Source organism: Bos grunniens, chromosome 6, assembly GCF_055505025.1.
Source record: "Bos grunniens cultivar Pamir isolate PY7600 chromosome 6, Bosgru_T2T1.0, whole genome shotgun sequence".
In the NCBI taxonomy this organism is placed as follows: domain Eukaryota; kingdom Metazoa; phylum Chordata; class Mammalia; order Artiodactyla; family Bovidae; genus Bos; species Bos grunniens.
The window spans coordinates 112128122-112149787 of NC_141170.1; the positions used below are offsets into that span (position 1 = coordinate 112128122).

The following is a 21666-nucleotide window of genomic DNA, read 5'->3' on the forward strand; positions in this document are numbered from 1 at the left end:
ACAACAAAATAAAATTATGCTATTTTGTATATTTTAGATATTATATTGGAGATGAAAAAATTACTCAAGAAAACTTATAGCAATTAAAACTCTTGCTTCTTAGTAGCCAGAGGATTTTAATAAGCAAAAGTTTAAATAAGCAAACAAGCTTATATATCTATGAATTGCTGTCCTCTTTTAAACATCTTAATGTTTTAGTTCTGGCTTCAAATTTACATCTTACAGAAAGAGCAACTTGGGAACTGGAGTCAGGGTCCTTAAGGTCTGCCTTAGTCTTCACTGTGTCACAGGCTGTGCAACCTTGACTAGGGATCTTAACCTCTCTGGTCTCAGTTATTCTCTGTGTGTAAAGGAGAGGATGGGCTGTGTTAAGTTTTCTTCAATCTCTTACTCCTCCGGGAGTCTGTGAAGTACTATTCCAATGGGCAAAATTCGGATATTTTTAACTTTATGTTCTTCCTTTCCTTTCTCCCTCTTTCCTTCCTTCATTTCTTTCCTTCTAACTTGTAGCAGAGGATGAAGAAGACAGATTCTGGTTGAAATGATAAGTTCAGTGAGATGCTGGCTACTTCCTGACAGTGTGATCCTGGGCAAACCACTTAACCCCTCAGAGACTTAGTTTCTTCTTCTGCAAAGCAGACTTAATAGCCTCTCAGGGTTGTTGTGAGGGTTAGACATAGTGTGTATATGGCAAAAATGGTTTAGCTGTGGTCACTGTTATTACTAATTTACTATGTCTGGATAGTAGGGAGATTAAATGAGTTTCCTGTTTTTGTCAAGACACAGTTTAGAAGGGGAGATAATATGTTTTCTAATAGTTAAAAGTTATGCAGTTATCCAGAAGACAAACTCAAAGTCATTTTTTAAAACTCCTTTTAAAAAAAGTTTTGTATTTTTATATTTATCTGTTTATTTGGCCGCACCAAGCCTTAGTTGCAAGTGGAATCTATTAATAGTTCCTTGATTGGGGATCAAACCTGGGCCCCCTACAGTGGGAGTGCAGAGTCTTAGCCACCAGACTACCAGGGAAGTCCCTCAAAGCCATTTTTATTGAGTTCACAGACTACAAATACTCCTGCCTGGAAGGTAAAGTGGGGTAATCATAGGAAAGGCTCCATGAAGGAGGAACAGCCCTTTGGTCTGGATTCTGAAGGAAACATCCAATCTGAACACAGGATGGACATTCTGGGAAACGCAAACCAGATTCTACACACAGAGAAGAATTTTCTTCTCACCTACTTCTCAGCTTTTGCACTGCTGCTTGGCGTGTTTACAAGGTTTTGAAGTAGAGACATTAAATACCTCCATGTTGTGGCCCAAGAAGTTATTTTTCCTTTGAGGGATCTGGCAAGAAGTTGAAGAGCTTTGAAGAATGGTCTGTTAACAGGGAGGAGCTCCAGAATGTGGGTCCCCCTGGAGGAAAAGCCAGCCTCCTTTAATAAGCAAGTGGAAGAGCACTGGCTGCTGTGTGAGGAGAGACACCCCATTATCACTCCATCAATCTTTCCTTGCAGGTAGCAAGGTTTGGCGACTTAATGAGGTGAGAAGGAGCAAGAGACTGACACACACAGAAGCCGAATCTAGAAGCAGGGGATGTCAGAGGTCGTTTCAGTCTTGCTTTGCTTTTAATGTCAAAGACCTTGCTCAAAGGTGAGAACCCCAGAGTTAGGGTTAATACTGAGCTATCTCCACTCTCCTTTTGGCTTGTCTGAGAAAAGGAAGCCTTCTTGATGACTGTCGTATAAAACAGGAGACTGCAAAAGACACACACACCTACAGGTAATGCAACCCCCAGAGATAGACACCCTGGATTAATAAAATAGCACAAGCTCATAGCTGCTCACATTACACAAGGTTCCTTTCTCGGCCCTGCAGTGTGGTGCTGAAATGCTGTCTAAAAATTTGTGCTGCTGCCTTCATACCATGGCCATATTTTGGAGCCTATGACTTCATCATCGTCTGAGTTGCCAGGGCTAGACTCCAGGAGAAAGGGGAAGGGAGGAGGACAGGAGGGAGAGGAAGCAAAGATCAGCAAGTTGATTTCATTAAAACATTTCATTCCACCTTTAGAATTCAGTGATGTCATGTGCGCAGAGGGTCTATGTCTTCTTGTTCTTTCTTCCTTCCTTTTTCCCCTCCCTCCTTCCCTTCCTTCTCTCTCAATGCTGCTGAGACATACACCTAGAAAATCTCTGAGCACCAAAACTCTGAAGTCATTCGCTAGGGCACAAATAAGTTAGGTCTAGGATTTGAAACGAGTGAAGTAGAATTTTCTTGAGCTCTCTATTGTAGAATTTGTATTCCACACTGGTCTCTGCCCTTACACTTTGCTCTCAAGAGGTCAAAAGTCACTCTCATTTCATAACCACCATTTGTTTCTCCTTGACTTGGTGCCCCACAAGGGGTGTCATTAACATGTGTCTAATGTGATGCATGCTTCCCTGGTGGCTCAGATGGTAAAGCGTCTGCCTACAATGCTGGAGACCCGGGTTCATTCCTTCGGTCAGGAAGATCCCCTGGAGAAGGAAATGGCAACCCACTCCAGTACCCTTGCCTGGAAAATCTCATGAATGGAGGAGCCTGGTGGGCAATGTGACGCAGGCCCCTTGAAACTGTGCAGCATCCTGGCCCTTCCATGTACAGTTAAAGGAAGAATGGATCAATTGACTAGGGAGAACAAAAGGAAAAAGAAAAACTGCCTCACCTCAAACTCTTAGAACAGAGTCTTTTACAGATAAAGTGCAAGGACATTTATATATTTATATATATTCGTGTTTTGATACTGGCTGGTAGATTAAGGACAGATATTAAAAAAAAACAAAACTCAGCTCTTCAACATTTTCCTTAATTAAATACTCATAGTTCACTGAAGAATTAGGCAAGAAGCTAACCTTTCATGTCCATAAATCCCACAGATTATTTAATATTCTACAGTGGAATTTTGAGTAAATCAAGACAACTTTTATTTACAAAGTTCAGATTCACAGGTTACTCAGATCCAGTATACCTGAGAACCAGAATATTAAAAATACAAAAACTTGGACAAAAGCCACGATGCTTTTTAGAATTTAGCTTTTAATCCTTATCAAAGTTACACACACCTTGTTTAAAGAGTCAAATATTTATAAAAGACTTGGAGATGAAAAACAATCAATTCTAGATTTCCCAAAGGTGACATTTTAACCTTTGGCTGTTTCCTTATTTATAAAATACACATTTATTGTGCAATTTCTTTATCGTTTTAGTTGTAAACATTATCCACTTGTCCAGGACTATGGAGAATGAAGATCATAGATGTTACCCCTACCATTCCCTGCCTCAAGCTCACATAATCTCCTTCCCTCTACTCCATCCACCGAATATAATTGCGTCATATTTTGTTGAATCAATATCTAAGGCTTGTATTATGAAGTTAAGCCATAGAGTATGCTATGAGTACTTTTTCTTTTCTTTCACAACTTTTTCTTCTTAGAATTAACAGCTATCTTTCTTTTTTAGTTCGCTATGTATTTATCACTAACTCACCCCCAAACTCTCTGCATCTGTCTAAATAAACCTTATGGTATTTTAAGACATATTAGTAACTCTATCAATATTATCTGTTTTGGAGACGTCTTGCCTAGAGTCTTCTGACCTGTTCTGATTTGGACTGGTAGCTCTTTTTGCCAGGTTTACAGCTAATTCCTGGAATCTCCCTTCTCAATCATCCTGAAGATTCACTTTCCTCTCTTTTGAGTTGATTCTTTATTTCCTAGATTCCATGTCTCGGTTTTTCTTCCTCATTTTCTTGACACACTTTCTCTAACTGCTTCCTAAGAAAGAGTGATGGGAGCTAGGTTTTTTGAGATCCAGTATATTTGATACTGTATTTATTCTACCCTCAAACTTCTAAGCTGGAAATACTTCTCAGAACTGTGAAGGTCTCAGTCTATATTTTAGTTTCCCATGCTCTTGTGAAGTCCAAAACCATTCTGATTTTTTCATCTCTCGCATGTAACTTTTTCTCTTGGAAACATAAGTTTTTTGTGAAATTTCAAATTACATGCCTTGGTTTGGGTGTATTTTCATCTGTTGTGTGGGTCCTTTTGAACTAGAAAGCATGAACTTCAATTATGGGAAATTTTCCTGAGTTACTTATTTGATAATTTATTTCATTTATCCTCTTTGTTTTCTCATTCTGAAATTTGTTATTTATACATTGAACTATTAGTATGTGTTATCTAATCTTCGTAGCCTTTTTCTTCTGTTTTCATCTGTGTCTTGCTGTTTAAACCTGTTAGTTTTTAGGATACTCTAGAAAATTTCTTCAACATTATAAATTCTTTACTGAGCTGTGGTATTTTTAATTGCCGAGAGTCTTTCTCATTCTTTTCTGTAGCATCCTGTTTCTGTTTCATGAATTCCATATCACTCTGGAGATATCACTGACAAACTTTTTGATGTTTCCCCCTCCCAGCATAGTTGTCATGTTTGCTTCTTGCTTGTTTGGGTATCTCTTGTAATAGAAATTTTCCTTAGGTTAGAAGACCAATTTCTTGCTACAGTAAGTAGGTGAACAGGTGGGGCCATTTCTTGGCAAAGCTCCTGGCTAATCAGAATCTCCTACTTTCCTTCTAGAAGGGTATAAAGTCCAGATGCCAGAGTTCCAGGAGCCCAGGCAGAAATGTGGCTGGGGCAGGGGAGGTTGTCTTAAGATCTAGTGGTTAATCTTTCACGTAAGCTTCCATTTTCCCTATGGCACACCCACCGTCAGCTGTACCTGGTGTCCTGCAAGGGTGAATAAAGGACATTTGCTTGGCGTGGAGAATAGGAAATGATATTGGGAGGTTCTCATGTCTTTTTTTTTCAACTAGTCTTCCTGTTTTCATTCCTGCCCTCACCGTTACTTCAAGAGAGAACTGTTCCCACAAATTCATGACTCATTAAGGAATTCTACAGAACAAATTATGTTGTTTCTTGGCTTTCTCCATTCCTGACTTAGAATTCAGTGTTCCTGGGTCTGCCTGTCTGTAGAACTATTAAAAATCAATTTTCTTTATAACCAAGGCAAGGTTTAAAACAGAAAATAAATACCTTTGGAAAATAATATGTGCAAGGAGCACATACTGAACAACTAAATCATTGTTTTGAAATAACATTAACACCAAGCTAGTCTAGGAACACATATCCAGTTGGAGCATTCAGCGACTATAATTATTATGTTCTACAAAGAGAATGAATTGTTTGATAGCAAAAAAAGCATCAGCCCACTGTGTGTCTATGGAGGGAAGGTGGGTTGTCTGAGCCTTTAACCAGAGGCCCTGGGGCACCAGAAAGGCAAAGGTGTCCTCTTCTTTAGCAAGAGAAAGCTCTGAGCAGAGGGGAAGGGGAAGCAGCAACCCACTCCAACCACACTCACCCTGACACTATCAGCGGTACAATATACAACTTCTTAAAGGGAAGAAAATGTGAAGGTGTGAAAGTTGATGTCCTAACCAGTGCCTTTTTTTATAGTTTACAATATATAAAGAAAAAAAGATTCTTATGGAGAAGTTGTTCAAGATGGAATCAGAGTGTTCATTGAAAAGAAATATGACAAATACTCTTAGGAACAGAAGTGGACTATATAGATCTTTTCAGTTCCGTTCAGTTCAGTCACTGTCATGTCCGACTCTTTGTGACCCCATGATTCGCAGCATGCCAGGCATCCCTGTCCATCACCAACTCCTGGAGTTCACTCAGACTCACGTCCATCGAGTCAGTGATGCCATCCAGCCATCTCATCCTCTGTCGTCCCCTTCTCCTCCTGCCCCCAATCCCTCCCAGCATCAGGATCTTTTCCAATGAGTCAACTCTTTGCATGAGGTGGCCAAAGTACTGGAGTTTCAGCTTTAGCATCATTCCTTCCCAAGAAATCCCAGGGCTGATCTCCTTGCAGTCGAAGGGACTCTCAAGAGTCTTCTCCAACACCACAGTTCAAAAGCATCAATTCTTCAGCGCTCAGCCTTCTTCACAGTCCAACTCTCACATCCATATATGACCGCAGGAAAAACCATAGCCTTGACTAGCCGGACCTTTGTTGGCAAAGAAATGTCTCTGCTTTTGAATATGCTATCTAGGCTGGACATAACTAGAATACAAATTATCCAGGAAATTTGTGTTCAGTAACCCAAACATCAAAGAAATTTCTGGCTGTGAAAAAAGTTTTAATATCTGAAATTCCATAACTACTTCTTTCGTTGTAAGCTCTAAAAATGTTCATGGAAGCCTTGGGGTTTACTAAGAAAAGCCATGTGACTGCCAAGTACTTAGGCAGTCTTATAAAGAAAATAAAAGAATGTTTGGGAAAAAAATATGACAGCTTCATAATCTAAGGTACTTATTCCATCAAGAAATGTCAATAATCAAAGATGAAACTAATAAATTAGAGACCTAGTGAGCATCACTAATATCTGTATATAAATCAATGAATTGAATTTTAGATAATCCTCCCCAAATATAATTGTTATTTATTTTAAAATTTCTATTATAATACTCATAATATTTTATTTTTATAATAGATACATCTGGTGGTAACTATTTCATTATGTTAACAGCTTTCCCATTTAGCTATAAGAGCCAGGGTAATCTGCCATAGCCAGCATATTGCCACACCCAGACACTGTCTCCGTAATTATCATGTCTTTCAATCTACATTTATTATCAACCAAGCTTTCCTTTATTGTGTGCTTGTAACAATTTTTGTGGCCACCTAGATTATTTCATATTTCTTCTGGTCCTCTTAATATTTTGCCTTGTTGCGTCACTGTTTTATTCTTTTTTCAATTGCATTCATGGACTTCTAGGGATAACAGACATCACATTAAGAAATGCATTTGGCTTTTTCTACCAGGTAGAAAAATGTCATGTACACTACACTGTCAAGTGGCTGATAGACATTTCTCTTCACACACACACATGAAAAGAAAGGTAGAGAGAAGCCAGAATATTCCTAAAATATACCAAAAACCCTAAGGTATATGAGAAGGTGGACTTTCAGGAGGCGCTAGTGGTAAAGAATCTACCTACCAATTCAGAAGACATAGGAGATGCTGGTTTGACTCTAGTTCAGGAAGATGCCCTGAAATAGGAAATGACAACCCACTCCAGTATCCTTGCCTGGATAATTCCATGGATAGAGGAGCCTAGTGGGCTACAGTCTTTGGGGTTGCATAAAGCTGGACATGGCTGAGCACACACACACACACATGCAAATCAGAAGGCACACTTCTATTTTACTAGTAACATTTTTTTAATGGAGGACATGGGAAAACGACAGTCATACTAATATTTTTAAAAACTGAAAGTAATACCATTTTATCTGAGAGTTTGGTTTTTAAATTACTGAACAATAGAGAGTGAATAAAGTACTTAGATTTATATCTATAAGCCTTATGTGACATAAGCCAAAATCTAGATTTCACAGTGCGTTCATCATTTTATAAGCACACAATTACCTTGCTCAGAATCAAGTTCACAATTCAATTTGGACTTTGTACAGCACAAAACAGTATTGTACTCATCACCAGTGTCAGGCTATCCGTGGCCCAGGTCTTCTACATTCTTCAATCTTGGCTCTTCATGCAGAAGTATCAATTCATGTTTCCTCCAATCGTATTTTCCTATGGATTTCGATTTTTTAAATACTGATTTTGGGGGAACATATGGACCATCTGGATTATACACTTATATGCTAACAATATTATCTCATATTTTTACTATGTATATTTTGTTTCAAGGGCTATCTGCTGTGCTTACTTGCTCAGTCGTATCTGACTCTTTGCTACCCCATGGACTGTAACCTGCCAGGTTCCTTTGTCCGTGGAATTTTGCAAGCAAGAATACTGCAGTGGGTTGCCATTACCTCTTGGAGAGAAACTTCCTGACTCAGGGATCAAACCTGTGTCGCTTGCATCTCCTGCATTGGCAGGTGGGTTCTTTACTGCTGCACCATCAGGGAAACCCCTTCAAGGACTACAGACATGTCAAATATAAATGTGTTAGTAAAGGAATCTGTCAGCAAAAACAAGACCAGGAGCTGCCTGTGGATCAGATCATCAAATCCTTATTGCAAAACTCAGACTTAATTGAAGAAAGTAGGGGAAACCACTAGACCATTCAGGTATGATCTAAATCAAACCCCTTACAATTATACACTGGAAGTGAAAAATAGATTCAAGGGACTAGATTTGATAGACAGAGTGCCTGAAGAACTATGGACAGAGGTTTGTGACATTGTACAGGATGCAGTGATCAAGACCATCCCCAAGAAAAGAAAATGCAAAAAAGGCAAAATGGTTGTCTGAGGAAGCCTTTCAAGTAGGTGAGAAAAAAAGATAAGTGAAAGGTAAAGGAGAAAAGGAAAGATAAATCCATCTGAATGCAGAGTTCCAAAGAATAGCAAGGAGAGATAAGAAAGCCTTCTGCAGTGATAAATGCAAGAAATAGAGGAGAACACTAGAATGGGAAAGATTAGAGATTTCTTCAAGAAAATTAGAGATACCAAGGGAACATTTCATGCAGAGATGGGCTCAATAAAGGACAGAAATGGTATGGACCTAACAGAAGCAGAAGATATTAAGAAGAGGTGGCAAGAATAAACAGAAGAGCTATACAAAAAAGATCTTCATGACCCAGATAATAACAATGGTGTGATCACTCCAGAGCCAGACATTCTCGAATGTGAAGTCAAGTGGGCCTTGGGAAGCCTCACTACAAAGCTAGTGGAGGTGACGGAATTCCAGTTGAGCTATTTCAAATCCTAAAAGACGATGCTGTGAAAGTGCTGCACTCAATATGCCAGCACATTTGGAAAACTCAACAGTGGCCACAGGACTGGAAAAGGTCAGTTTCCATTCCAATCCCAAAGAAAGGCAATGCCAAGGAATGTTGAAACTACCACACAATTGCACTCATCTCACTCGCTAGCAAAATAATGCTCAAAATGCTCAAAATTCTCCAAGTCAGACTTCAACAGTACATGAACCATGAAATTCCAGATGTTCAAGGTGGATTTAGAAAAGGGAGAGGAAACAGAGATCAATTTCCCAACATATACTGGATCATAGAAAAAGCAAGAGAATTCCAGAAAAACATCTACTTCTGTTTTATTGACTGTGCCAAAGCCTTTCACTGTGTGGATCACAACAAACTGTGGAAAATTCTTCAAGAGATGGGAATACCAGGCCACCTGACCTGCCTCCTGAGAAATCTGTATGCAGGTCAAGAAGCAACAGTTAGAACCAGGCATGGAACAACTGACTGGTTCCAAATTGGGAAAGGAGTCCATCAAGGCTGTATATTGTCACCCTACTTATTTAACTTATATGCAGAGTACATCAAGAGAAACGCTGGGCTGGATGAAGCACAAGCTGGAATCAAGATTGCCCTGAAAAATAGTGATAACCTCAGATACGCAGATGACACCACCCTTATGGCAGAAAATGAAGAGGAACTAAAGAACCTCTTGATGAAAGTAAAAGAGGAGAGTGAAAAAGTTGGCTTAAAAGTCAACATTCAAAAAACTAAGATCATGGCATCCGGTCCCATCAGTTCAGTTCAGTTCAGTCACTCCGTCGTGTCCGACTCTTTGCGACCCCATGAATCGCAGCACGCCAGGCCTCCCTGTCTATCACCAACTCCCGGAGTTTACTCAGACTCACGTCCATCAGTTCATGGCAAATAGATGGGGAAACAGTGGAAACAGTGGCAGACTTTATTTTCTTGGGCTCCAAAATCACTGCAGATGGTGACTGCAGCCATGAAATTTAAGGATGCTTGCTCCTTGGAAGAAAAGCTATGAATAACCTAGACAGCATATTAAAAAGCAGAAATATTACTTTGCCAACAAAGGTCCATCTAGTCAAAGCTATGGTTTTTCCAGTGGTCGTGTATGGATGTGAGAGTTGGGCTATAAAGAAAGCTGAGTGCTGAAGAATTGATGCTTTTGAACTGTGGTGTAGGAGAAGACTGTTGAGAGTCCCTTGGACTGCAAGGCGATCTAGCCAGTCCATCCTCAAGGAAATCAGTCCTGAATATTCATTGGAAGGACTGATGCTGAAGCTGAAACTGCAATACTTTTGCCACCTGATGCAAAGAACTGACTCATTGGAAAAGGCCCTGATGCTGAGAAAGATTGAAGGCAGGAGGAAAAGGGGATAACACAGGATGAAATGGTTGGATGGCATCACTGACTCAATGGACATGAGTTTGAGCAAGCTCTGGGAGTTGGTGGTGGACAGGGAAGGCTGGTGTACTACAGTCCATGGGGTTGCGAGGAATCGGACCCAACCGAGTGACTGAACTCAATTGAACTGAAAGGAATCTGTGAAAGTGGATCTTAAATGTACACTCAATCACAAGAAATCTCTTTTCACATCATTGTGAATAACAAGTAGATTGGGTCCATCAACTGTAATTGTTGTCTATGGAGAATCTGCAAGAAACATCATTATGAGAGACAGAGGAGGCAGGAGGAGGGGAGGAGCGGATAAAAGGATAGAAGGATAAAAGGGTGGGGGCAAGGAAGGATAGACAAATGAAAGACAGAAATGGGAGACTAAATTTTGCAGCAGATAATGTAACAGCTTTCCACTTCAGAGAGCTTTGTTCAGGAACTCTACCATAAACATCTTCATATGTTTCAGAGTATAGTACTTTGCACATACTGTGTGCTTAATACACAATTTGTTGTTGGATTAAAACAATCCTCATGGGTTCAGTGCCCCTCTGACTCCGATGATTCTCTATAGTTATCAAGGCATGTCATATAACCAGCCTTTTAAGATTGAGGTTCAATTGCTAAGTTCTTCCTGTTCTCTGGAGCCAGCCTGGGGAAGGCAAGCCCAGAACAGTCCCTGCTCCTGGAGACAACTCAGTACTTGGTGAAGCAAACTCTTAATGAAAGCAAGTCTTAGCAAATATAAATGTGATCAAACAGTAAAAGAGATGTGTTACTATGAAAGATGGATGCCAAACCATTTCACTTCAAAAAAAGGTATTGATTTGATATTTTCATTCAAATTCAGATTGTTTCATGAGAAGAGGAGGAGACTCAGTATCACTTAAATTTTCTTTTACAATTTGTAAAATTAGTCAAGCCCTGATTTGAATAAATTAACATGTTTTTTTTTCCTTTAAAAGCATAATTTATACAGACTGTTCTGTAGTGTGCTCAATTACACCAAATGATTTTATACTGAATCTTAATTGATTAAAATACTTTAATGCATTTATTTGTCATTTGACTGTTCCATTTCTTTCAAATATTAGAAGATGCCATATTATGCTCAACTAATTTAATTAATGTGGAGATAATTTTTCCTGTAAAACAAGGCTTGGTAATTCCGTTTCTTTGCTTCAGGTTTGTGTAATAATAGAGAGGAAATGGAAATGTCATCATATTTAGTTTCAAATGAAAATCAAGAACAAATGGAAATTCCTGTCTTTAGCATGTTAAATTTTATGAGCAGATAGAGAATACAAATTACAGCTGAAGTAATAAAAATTTGAATGTGCTGTTATATTTGCACTATGCATTTAGTACAAGTATTGTCAAATGGTACTTGGAATTTTCATATGGCTGGGGGCTACACAGAGTAGTGCCTGCATGATCTGCTGAAGGGGTGATTTCTGGATTATAATTTTCCCCATAAGTGACCGTTAGCTGCACTCTAGTTTATACTATGTTTATCACTTCTAATCCATAAAGTCTTGATTTTGGATCATCTCAGTTTTCAGAACCATAGAATTTATACAGTTAAAGTTCAGTTCAGTTTAGTCGCTCAGTCATGTCTGACTCTTTGCGACGCCATGAACTGCAGCACACCAGGCATCCCTGTCCATCACCAACTCCCACAATCTACCCAAACCCATGTCCACTAGTTGGTGATGCCATCCAATCATCTCATCCTCTGTCGTCCCCTTCTCCTCCTGCCTTCAATCTTTCCCAGCATCAGGGTCTTTTCAAATGAGTCAGCTCTTCACATCAGCTGGCAAAAGTATTGGTGTTTCAGCTTCAACATCAGTCCTTTCAATGAACACGCAGGACTGATCTCCTTTATGATGGACTGGTTGGATCTCCTTGCAGTCCAAGGGACTTGCAAAAGTCTTCTCCAACACCAGAGTTAGAAAGAATCAATTCTTTGTCACTCAGCTTTCTTCACAGTCCAACTCTCACGTCCATACATGACCACTGGAAAAACCATAGCCTTGACTAGACAGACCTTTGTTGGCAAAGTAATGTCTCTGCTTTTCAATATGCTATCTAGGTTGGTCATAACTTTCCTTCCAAGGAGTAAGCGTCTTTTAATTTCATGGCTGCAGTCACCATCTGCAGTGATTTTGGAGCCCCCCAAAAATAAAGTCTGACACTGTTTCCACTGTTTCCCCACCTATTTCCCATGAAGTGATGGGACGAGATGCCATGATCTTAGTTTTCTGAACATTGAGATTTAAGCCAACTTTTTCACTCTCTTCTTTCACTTTCATCAAAGGGCTCTTTCGTTCTTCTTCACTTTCTGCCATAAGGGTGGTGTCATCTGCATATCTGAGGTTATTGGTATTTCTTCCGGCAATCCTGATTCCAGCTTGTGTTTCATCCAGCCCAGTATTTCTCGTGACGTACTCTCCATATAAGTTAAATAAGCAGGGTGACAATATACAGACTTCACGTACTCCTTTTCCTATTTGGAACCAGTCTGTTGTTCCATGACCAGTTCTAACAGTTGCTTACTGACCTGCATACAGATTTCTCAGGAGGCAGGTCAGTGGTCTAGTATTCCCATCTCTTGAAGAATTTTCCACAGTTTGTTGTGATCCACACAGTCAAAGGCTTTGGCATAGTCAATAAAGCAGAAATAGATGTGTTTCTGGAACTCTCTTGCTTTTTTGATGATCCAGCAGATGTTGGAAATTGATCTCTGGTTCCCCTCCCTTTTCTAAATCCACCTTGAACATCTGGAAGTTCATGGTTCACATACTGTTGAAGCCTGGCTTGGAGAATTTTGAGCATTACTTTGCTAGTGTGTGAGATGAGTGCAATTGTGTGGTAGTTTCAACATTCCTTGGCATTGCCTTTCTTTGGGATTGGAATGGAAACTGACCTTTTCCAGTCCTGTGGCCACTGCTGAGTTTTCCAAATGTGCTGGCACAATGAGTGTAGCACTTTCACAGCATCATCTTTTAGGATTTGAAATAGCTCAACTGGAATTCCATCACCTCTACTAGCTTTGTTTGTAGTGATGCTTCTTAGGGCCCACTTGACTTCACATTCCAGGATGTCTGGCTCTAAGTGAGTGATCACAACATTGTGATTGTCTGGGTTGTGAAGTACAGTTCTGGGTTTTTTGTACAGTTCTGTGTATTCTTGCCACCTCTTCTTAATATCTTCTGCTTCTGTTAGGTCCATACCATTTCTGTCCTTTATTGAGCCCATCTCTGTAGGAAATGTACCCTTGGTATCTCTAATTTTCTTGAAGAGATCTCTAGTCTTTCCCACTCTACTGTTTTCCTCTAATTCTTTGCATTGATCACTGAGGAAGGCTTTCTTATATCTCCTTGCTATTCTTTGGAACTCTGCATTCAAATGGGTATATCTTTCCTTTTCTCCTTTGCTTTTTGCTTCTCTTCTTTTCACAGCTATTTGTAAGGCCTCCTCAGACAGCCATTTTGCTTTTTTGCATTTCCTTTTCTTGGGGATGGTCTTGATCCCTGTCAGCTGTACAATGTCATGAACCTTTGTTCATAGTTCATCAGGTCCTCTGTCTATCAGATCTAGTCCCTTAAATCTATTTCTCAATTCCACCGTATAATCATAAGGGATTTGATTTATAGTTAAAAGGACATGCTAAAAAACCTGAAAATAAAGATCATAAACTCATTTTCACAGTCTCCTTGAAAAGTATGGTTATTTTGAAGCTCAAAAGAGTTACCACAATCTCTTGGAAGAAGTCACTTCATAAAGATCTGTCTTTAAGTCACTCAGCCTCACACACACACACACAGAACTGATTGGCCCCCAACATATTTCCTTAAAGTATTGTATAGAAAATAATAACAGGTATCAAATAACAGGCTTCAAAATTCCCTGGGAAGTTTGTTAAAAATGCACATACATAGATCCTAGGTGCTAAGATTTGGTTTTTGTGGAAGAGAGGGGAATAAAAACTGGATTTTTGCATTTCAAAATTCCTCTCCAAAGTCTGAAGTTCCTGAAGGTTATAAACCCCTGTCCTAGAGGGCCATCACTGGTTGACAAGCCTTTAGTACAGGACAGTCTTGAATCCTAATGTGTATGTATATGAATCACTGGGGGATCTTAAAATGCAGATGTTGGTTCATCTGGGTTGGGGGATAGAATTCTGTGGTTCTAACAAGTCCCCAGGTGGCTCCAATGTTGCTTGTCTGTGAATCTCACTTTGAATAGCAAAGATGGGATTTTTCTAGACATTTTGTAGGTGAGCTAACAGGTATTTGTTTTGAAGTATTCTACAAGATGCTGCTGTTGCTATTTAGTAGCTACATCATGTCCAACTCTGCGACCACATGGACTGTAGCCCACCAGGCTCCTCTGTCCATGGAGTTTTCCAGACAAGCATACTGGAGTGGGTTGCCATTTCCTCCTCCAGGGAAACTTCATGACTCAGGGATTGAACCTGTATCTATAGTATCTCCTGCATTGGCAGGCAGATTTTTTACCACTAGCACCACCTGAGAAGCCCTTATGTTAATAAATGAGTATTGTTTAGTCCCTAAGTCAGGTCTGACTATTTTGTAAACCCATGAAATATGAACTTCCCAGGTTGGTAGGTACCAAATATGCTACTGGAGATCAGTGGAGAAATAACTCCAGAAAGAATGAAGAGTGGGAGCCAAGGCAGCAACACCCAGTTGTGGATGTGACTAGTGATGGAAGTAAAGTCCGATGCAGTAAAGAGCAATATTGTATAGGAACCTGGAATGTTAGGCCCACAAATCAGGGCAAATTGGAAGTGGTCAAACAGGAGATGGCAAGAGTGAACATTGACATTTTAGGAATCAGTGAACTAAAATGGACTGGAATGGGTGAATTTAACTCAGATGACCATTATATCTACTACTGTGGGCAAGAATCCCTTAGAAGAAATGGAGTAGCCCTCATAGGCAACAAAAGAGTCTGAAATGCAGTACTTGGATACAATCTCAAACACAATAGAATGATCTCTGTTCAATTCCAAGGCAAACCATTCAGTATCACAGTAATCCAAGTCTATGCCCTGACCAGTAATGCTGAAGAAGCTTAAGTTGAATGGTTCTATGAAGACCTACAAGACCTTCTAGAACTAACACCCAAAAAAGATGTCCTTTTCATTATAGGGGACTGGAATGCAAAAGTAGGAAGTCAAGAAATACCTGAAGTAGCAGGCAAATTTGGCCTTGGAGTACAGACTGAAGCAGGGCAAAGGCTAATAGAGTTTTGACAAGAGAATGCACTGGTCATAACAAACACCCTCTTCCAACAACACAAGAGAAGACTCTACACATGGACATAACCAGATGGTCAATACCAAAATCAGACTGATGATATTCTTTGCAGCCAAAGATGGAAAAGCTCTATACAGTCAGCAAAAACAAGACTGGGAGCTGACTGTGGCTCAGATCATGAACTCCATATTGCCAATTTCAGACATAAATTGAAGAAATTAGGGAAAACCACTAGATCATTCAGGTACGACCTAAATCGTATCCCTAATGATTATACAGTGGAAGTGAGATATAGATTCAAGGGATTAGACCTGATAGAGTGCCTGAAAAGTATGGACAGAGGTTTGGACATAGTACAGTAGGCAGGGATCAAAACCATTACCAAGAAAAAGAAATGCAAAAAGGCAAAATGGCTGTCTGAGGAGGCCTTACAAATAGCTGTGAAAAGACGAGAAACAAAAGACAAAAGAGAAAAGGAAAGATATACCCATTTGAATGCAGAGTTCCAAAGAATAGCAAGGAAAGATAAGAAAGCCTTCCTCAGTGATCAATGCAAAGAATTAGAGGAAAATAATAGAATGGGAAAGACTAGAGATCTCTTCAAGAAAATTAGAGATACCAAGGGTACATTTCATGCAAAGATGGGCTCAATAAAGGACAGAAATAGTATGAACCTAACAGAAGCAGAAGATATTAAGAAGAGGTGGCAAGAATACACAGAAGAACTATACAAAAAAAGATCTTTATGACCCAGATAATCACAATGGTGTGATCACTCACCTAGAGCCAGACATCCTGGAATGTGAAGTCAAGTGGGCCTTAGGAAGCATCACTACAAACAAAGCTAGTGGAGGTGAATTCCAGTGGAATTCCGGTGTGGAATTCCAGTTGAGCTATTTCAAATGCTAAAAGATGATGCTGTGAAAGTGCTGCACTCAATATGCCAGCATATTTGGAAAACTCAGCAGTGGCCACAGGACTGGAAAAGGTCAGTTTCCATTCCAATCCCAAAGAAAGGCAATGCCAAGGAATGTTCAAACTGCTGCACAATTGCACTCATCTCACACACTAGCAAAATAATGCTCAAAATCCTCCAAGCCAGTCTACAACAGTATGTGAACCATGAACTTCCAGATGTTCAAGGTGGATTTAGAAAAGGGAGGGGAACCAGAGATCAATTTGTAACATCTGTTGGATCATCAAAAAAGCAAGAGAGTTCCAGAAACACATCTATTTCTGCTTTATTGACTATGCCAAAGCCTTTGACTGTGTGGATCACAACAAACTGTGGAAAATTCTTCAAGAGATGGGAACACCAGATCACCTGACCTGCCTTCTGAGAATCTGTATGAAGGTCAAGAAGTAACAGTTAGAACTGGTCATGGAACAACAGACTGGTTCCAAATTGGGAAAGGAGTACGTCAAGGCTGTATATTGTCACCCTGCTTATTTAACTTATATGCAGAGTACATGATGAATACTGCTGGAGTAGATATAGCACAAGCTGGAATCAATACTGCTGGGAGAAATATCAATAACCTCAGATATGCAGATGACCCCACCCTTATGGGAGAAAGTGAAGAAGTAAAGAGCCTCTTGAAGAAAGTGAAAGAGGAGAGTGAAAAAGTTAGCTTAAAGCTCGTTCTGAAAACTAAGATCATGGATGCAGTCCCGTCATTTCATGGCAAATATATGGGGAAACAGTGGGTGACTTTATTTTTCTGGACTCCAAGATCACTCCAGATGGTAACATGAAATTAAAAGATACTCGCTCCTTGGAAGAAAAGTTATGACCAACCTAGACAGCTTATTAAAAAGCTGAGACACTACTTTGCCAACATGGTCCATCTAGTCAAAGCTATGGTTTTTCCTATAGTCATGTATGGATGTGAGAGTTGGACTGCATAGAAAGCTTAGCACTGAAGAATGGATGCTTTTGAACTGTGGTGTTGGACAAGACTCTTGAGAGTCCCTTGGACTGCAAGGAGATCCAACCAGTCCATCCTAAAGGTAAATCAGTCCTGAATATTCACTGGAAGGACTGATGCTGAAGCTGAAACTCCAATACTTTGGCCAACTGATCTGAAGAGCTGACTCATATGAAAAGGCCCTGATGCTTGGAAAGATTGAAGGCAGGAGGAGAAAGGGACGACAGAGGATGAGATGGTTGGATGGCATCACTGACTCAACAGACATGAGTTTGAGTAAATTCTGGGAGTTGGTGATGGACAGGGTAGCCTGGCGTGCTGCAGTCCAGGGGGTCACAAAAAATCGGACTTGACCGAGTGACTGAACTGAACTGAACTGGTGGATCGTAGCCCACCAGGCTCCTCTGTCCATGGGATTTCTTAGGCAAGAATACTGGAGTGAGTTCCTATTTCCTTCTTTAGGTTATCTTCCTGACCCAGGGATAGAACCCAACTCTCCTTCATTGGTAGGCGGATTCTTTACCACTAAGCCATGGGGGAAGCCCATTCTACAAGACACTGTAGTGTTAATGGGAGACAGCATTGTGTTGTGAGAAGATAATTCATCCAGCAAGCACTGACTAAGCATTCACTGCATGTCAGGTTCTTAGATCTTAGATCTTTGTGTTTCTGACTCGCCTTAGCCTTTCCTCATGAGGCTCACATTTGTGTCCTTTAGAAAACCTTACCCCCTCCAATAATCCTTGGCTGTATATCCCTGCTGCGTGTTTCCACTGCATATTGTGTTAAGTTTAATCATAGGAGTTGTCATACTTGGTTATAATTACCTACTTTCTTGTTTATCTTAGAATATAAAGCTTTTGAGGGCACTTCAGACCTCAGAACTCTGTCCATGAGAGACAAGCACTGACTATGTAGGACAATCACTAAACCAATTAATTAAATGAGGTAATGGAAGCAAAGCCTCAAGTTCCAACTCCATTTCCTTTGTAAATTCTACAATGACCTCCAGCTAAGTGAAGAGGGCGTAGCTGAGGGCTCCTGCCTCCCTCTGCAAGCCTCCCTCTGGCTGGCTCTGACTGACTAAGACATTTTTGGCCAGATGATGACAATCTTGCAGTCTCTTGTCAATCAGAAATAAATAGGAGAAGTATTAGTCAATCCCAGCAAGGAGCATGACTAGTTTTAAAATGCATCAAGGGAAGATGGATGTGTGTCTTATATGGACACAGAGGGCACTTGGCATGACCTGATTTCTCTTCTTGAAGTACAGGATTTGGAAATCACTCCCACAGCCCAGCTACGCTCATGTGGAGCTGCCAAGGCAGATGGAGAGCATAGGAAGCTGCAACAGCACCTGTGGTAGTGTCTCAGCTCCAGTGCCTCACGCTGCTTCTGCTCATGTGCTTATCTCCATAAATTACAACCAGACCCGCATTTGGTGAAGTTGTATGTTTTACTGGTTGCCTTGTGACCTTACCTCTCATGGGGCCAAGGGAATGATGGCAAAATGGAGTGACTGGCAGGAGCTGCTGCAGAGTTGCTGGTGTGGCCATCCCCTTTGCTGGGGAAAACTCAGTTATCTCTGATGTCCAGTATCCAATAGAACCAGTTTTTTCCACAGATACACTGGGAATTTCCCATTCATCCACGTGTTACTTTTGGAGTAATTTCAAACCTAAAAGAGATGACAAAGAAAGAATATATAGAAATTAGTAGGCTTGGGAGCAACTATTGGCCCATTGCTAAAGGAAGTTGAAATAGACTTTTGGATAAAATTAAATTTATTCATTTTGTTGTTGTTATTCGGTCGCTAGGTCATGTCCAACTGTTTTTAACCCCAGGGACTGTAGCCCCCCAGGCTCCTCTGTTCATGGGATTTCCCAGGCAAGAATACTGGAATGGGTTGCCATTTCCTTCTCCAGGGGATCTTACTGACCCAGGGATTGAACCCATGTCTCCTGCATTGGCAGGCAGATTCTCTACCACTGAGCCACCAGGGAAGCCATATTGACATATATTTAGCGCATATTTATTGCATGCCTATATGTATAAGACATGCATTGGTCTATAAAAGAATCAAAGATCTTTGAACTGCAGTTACAGCTCTCAATGAATTTCGACTAGCCAGTAGTTTGGAAACTGAAAAGAAGTTATTTTCAAAACCCCTTGACACCCCAGCCCAGTTCTCCTCTCTAAGACAATCTGGGTTGAAACTGCTTGTTTCTGCATTTCTCCAGATCCCCAGAGTGATCTTTTATTTGAATTCATGGCTGTAGCATGAGCTCTTAGCACATTCTCTTAAAATGTATCCCTTCTTGGCTTCTGTCAGACTTTCTTCCCTAGGCTGGACCTTACTCTGGTTTGTCCCTGCATTGTGTTTGATGGAATTTCCTTTTCTCAAACTCAGACACCCAAGAGGCTAAGGATGCATGTTATGTATCCTGGTCCCTTTAGATGTTATGGTTGTTGTTGCTCAGTCACTAAGTCATGTCTGACTCTTTACAACTCCATGAACTGTAGCATGCCAGGCTCCCCTGTCCTTCACTGTCTCCTGAAGTGTGCTCAGATTCATGTCCATTGACTCGCTGATGCTATATAACCATCTCATCCTCTGCCACCCCTTTGTCCTTTTGCCATCAATCTTTCCCAGCATCAGGGTCTTTTCCAATGAGCTGGCTCTTTGAATCAGGTGGCCAAAGTATTGGAGCTTCAGCAACAGTGCTTCCAATGAATATTCAGGGTTGATTTCCTTTAGGATTGACTGGCTTGATCTTGCAGTCCAAGGGATTCTCAAGAGTCTTCTCTAGCACCAATTCAAAAGCATCAGTTCTTTGGTGCTCAGCCTTCTTTAGGGTCCAACTGTCATATCTGAAAATGACTACTGGAAAAACCATAGCTTTGACTATATGGACTTTAGTTGGCAAAGGGATGTGTTTGCTTTTTAATATGCAGCCTAGGTTTGTCATAGCTTTCTTTCCAAGGAGAAAGTGTCTTTTAATTTCATGGCTGCAGTCATCATCTGCAGTGATTTTGGAGCCCAAGAAAATAAAATCTGCCACTGTATCCAATTTTTCGTCTTCTATTTGCCATGAAACAATGAGACTGGATGCCATAAGCTTAAGTTTTTGAGTGTTGATTTTTAAGCCAGCTTTTTCACTACCCTCTTTCATCCTCATCAAGAGGCTCTTTTGTTTCTCTTCACTTTCGGTTATTAGAGTGGTGTCATCTGCATATTGAGGTTGTTGATATTTCTCCCGTTTGATGAGTAGTTCTCAAAGTGTGGTCTGCAGACTTCTAGGGTCTCTTAGATGCTTTCAGTGGATCTGTGAGGTCAAAATGATTTTCATAATGGTACTAAAGACATTGTTTTGTTTTGCTTTTACTGTGTTGACATTTGCACTGATGGTGTAAAAGCAAGAGTGGATAATACCTTAGCATTTGAGGCAGTACTAGGAGTCCTTGTATTCATCATTGTCGTCGTTTCACTTAAGAAACAAGATGGTGGTTTCACATAAGAATGTCCTTGACAAAGCAGTAAAAAGTTTGCCTTTTATTAAATTTATAGCACATATCTTTTAATATTTTGTGTGACAAAATGAAAACACATGTATGGCATTTTGAATGTTTTGAGGAAGTACTTTCACAATTTTTTGAACTGCAGGCTCAATCAATGATTTTTTTTCACAGAACATCATTTTTACTTTAAAGACTGACTGACAAACTGCAATTATTTAGACTTGGGTATTCAGCAGACATCTTCTAGAAAATGAGCAAAGTGAGCTTGTCACTTCAAGAAAAACAACTGACAGTATTTGTGTATTTGCAAGGGAAAATCAGAAAGTTGCACCTGCCACCATGAATCTGACAACTTCCCAGTACTTAAAGATACCGAAAAGAGTGGGACATGATTTAGTGACTAAACAACAACAACAATACTCAACACTTCTCTGATGAGGTCATTGATGATATTAAGGAATGTGATTTTGTATATTGTACAATCCATGGGGTTGCAAACAGGTGGAAATGACTGAGCAACTAACACACACATGCATGTGATTAAATGTATCAACATTTAGAAGATCTGCATAATTCATTGAACCAATATTTTCTAAATAACTAGTGTATAATGTAACAGAATCATGCACAGGTCAAAGATCTATCCAAAGTGCAAAAGAGACTGGGGGATTTTAATATAATGAAGTATGAAAAGTTCATGGCTATGATTTCAGATTCTACATCACAACTTGAGAAACTG

At 40.1% G+C, this 21666-nt stretch overlaps 2 protein-coding genes across 27 annotated transcripts in view; one reads left to right on the plus strand and one right to left on the minus strand.

Moving 5' to 3' along the window:
- The window catches only part of SYNPO2 (synaptopodin 2), a 204459-nt gene that overhangs the window by 128880 nt on the left and 53913 nt on the right, over positions 1 to 21666 (plus strand). The window lies entirely within an intron of this gene.
- The window catches only part of LOC147371216 (uncharacterized), a 360632-nt gene that overhangs the window by 128321 nt on the left and 210645 nt on the right, over positions 1 to 21666 (minus strand). For 21 of the 25 annotated variants that reach the window (XR_015165984.1, XR_015165987.1, XR_015165982.1 and 18 more), the window contains one exon: positions 18889 to 19086. Coding sequence is in view for 7 of the 25 variants with exons in the window: in XM_086407300.1 (XP_086263426.1) it covers positions 18889 to 18964 (76 nt within the window). In the remaining 18 variants the exon portion in view is untranslated. Of the gene's footprint in view, positions 1 to 3055; positions 4768 to 7251; positions 7641 to 18888; positions 19087 to 21666 lie in introns of those variants that run through there. The other 4 variants (XR_015165991.1, XR_015165994.1, XR_015165988.1 and 1 more) reach the window with 2 other exon arrangements.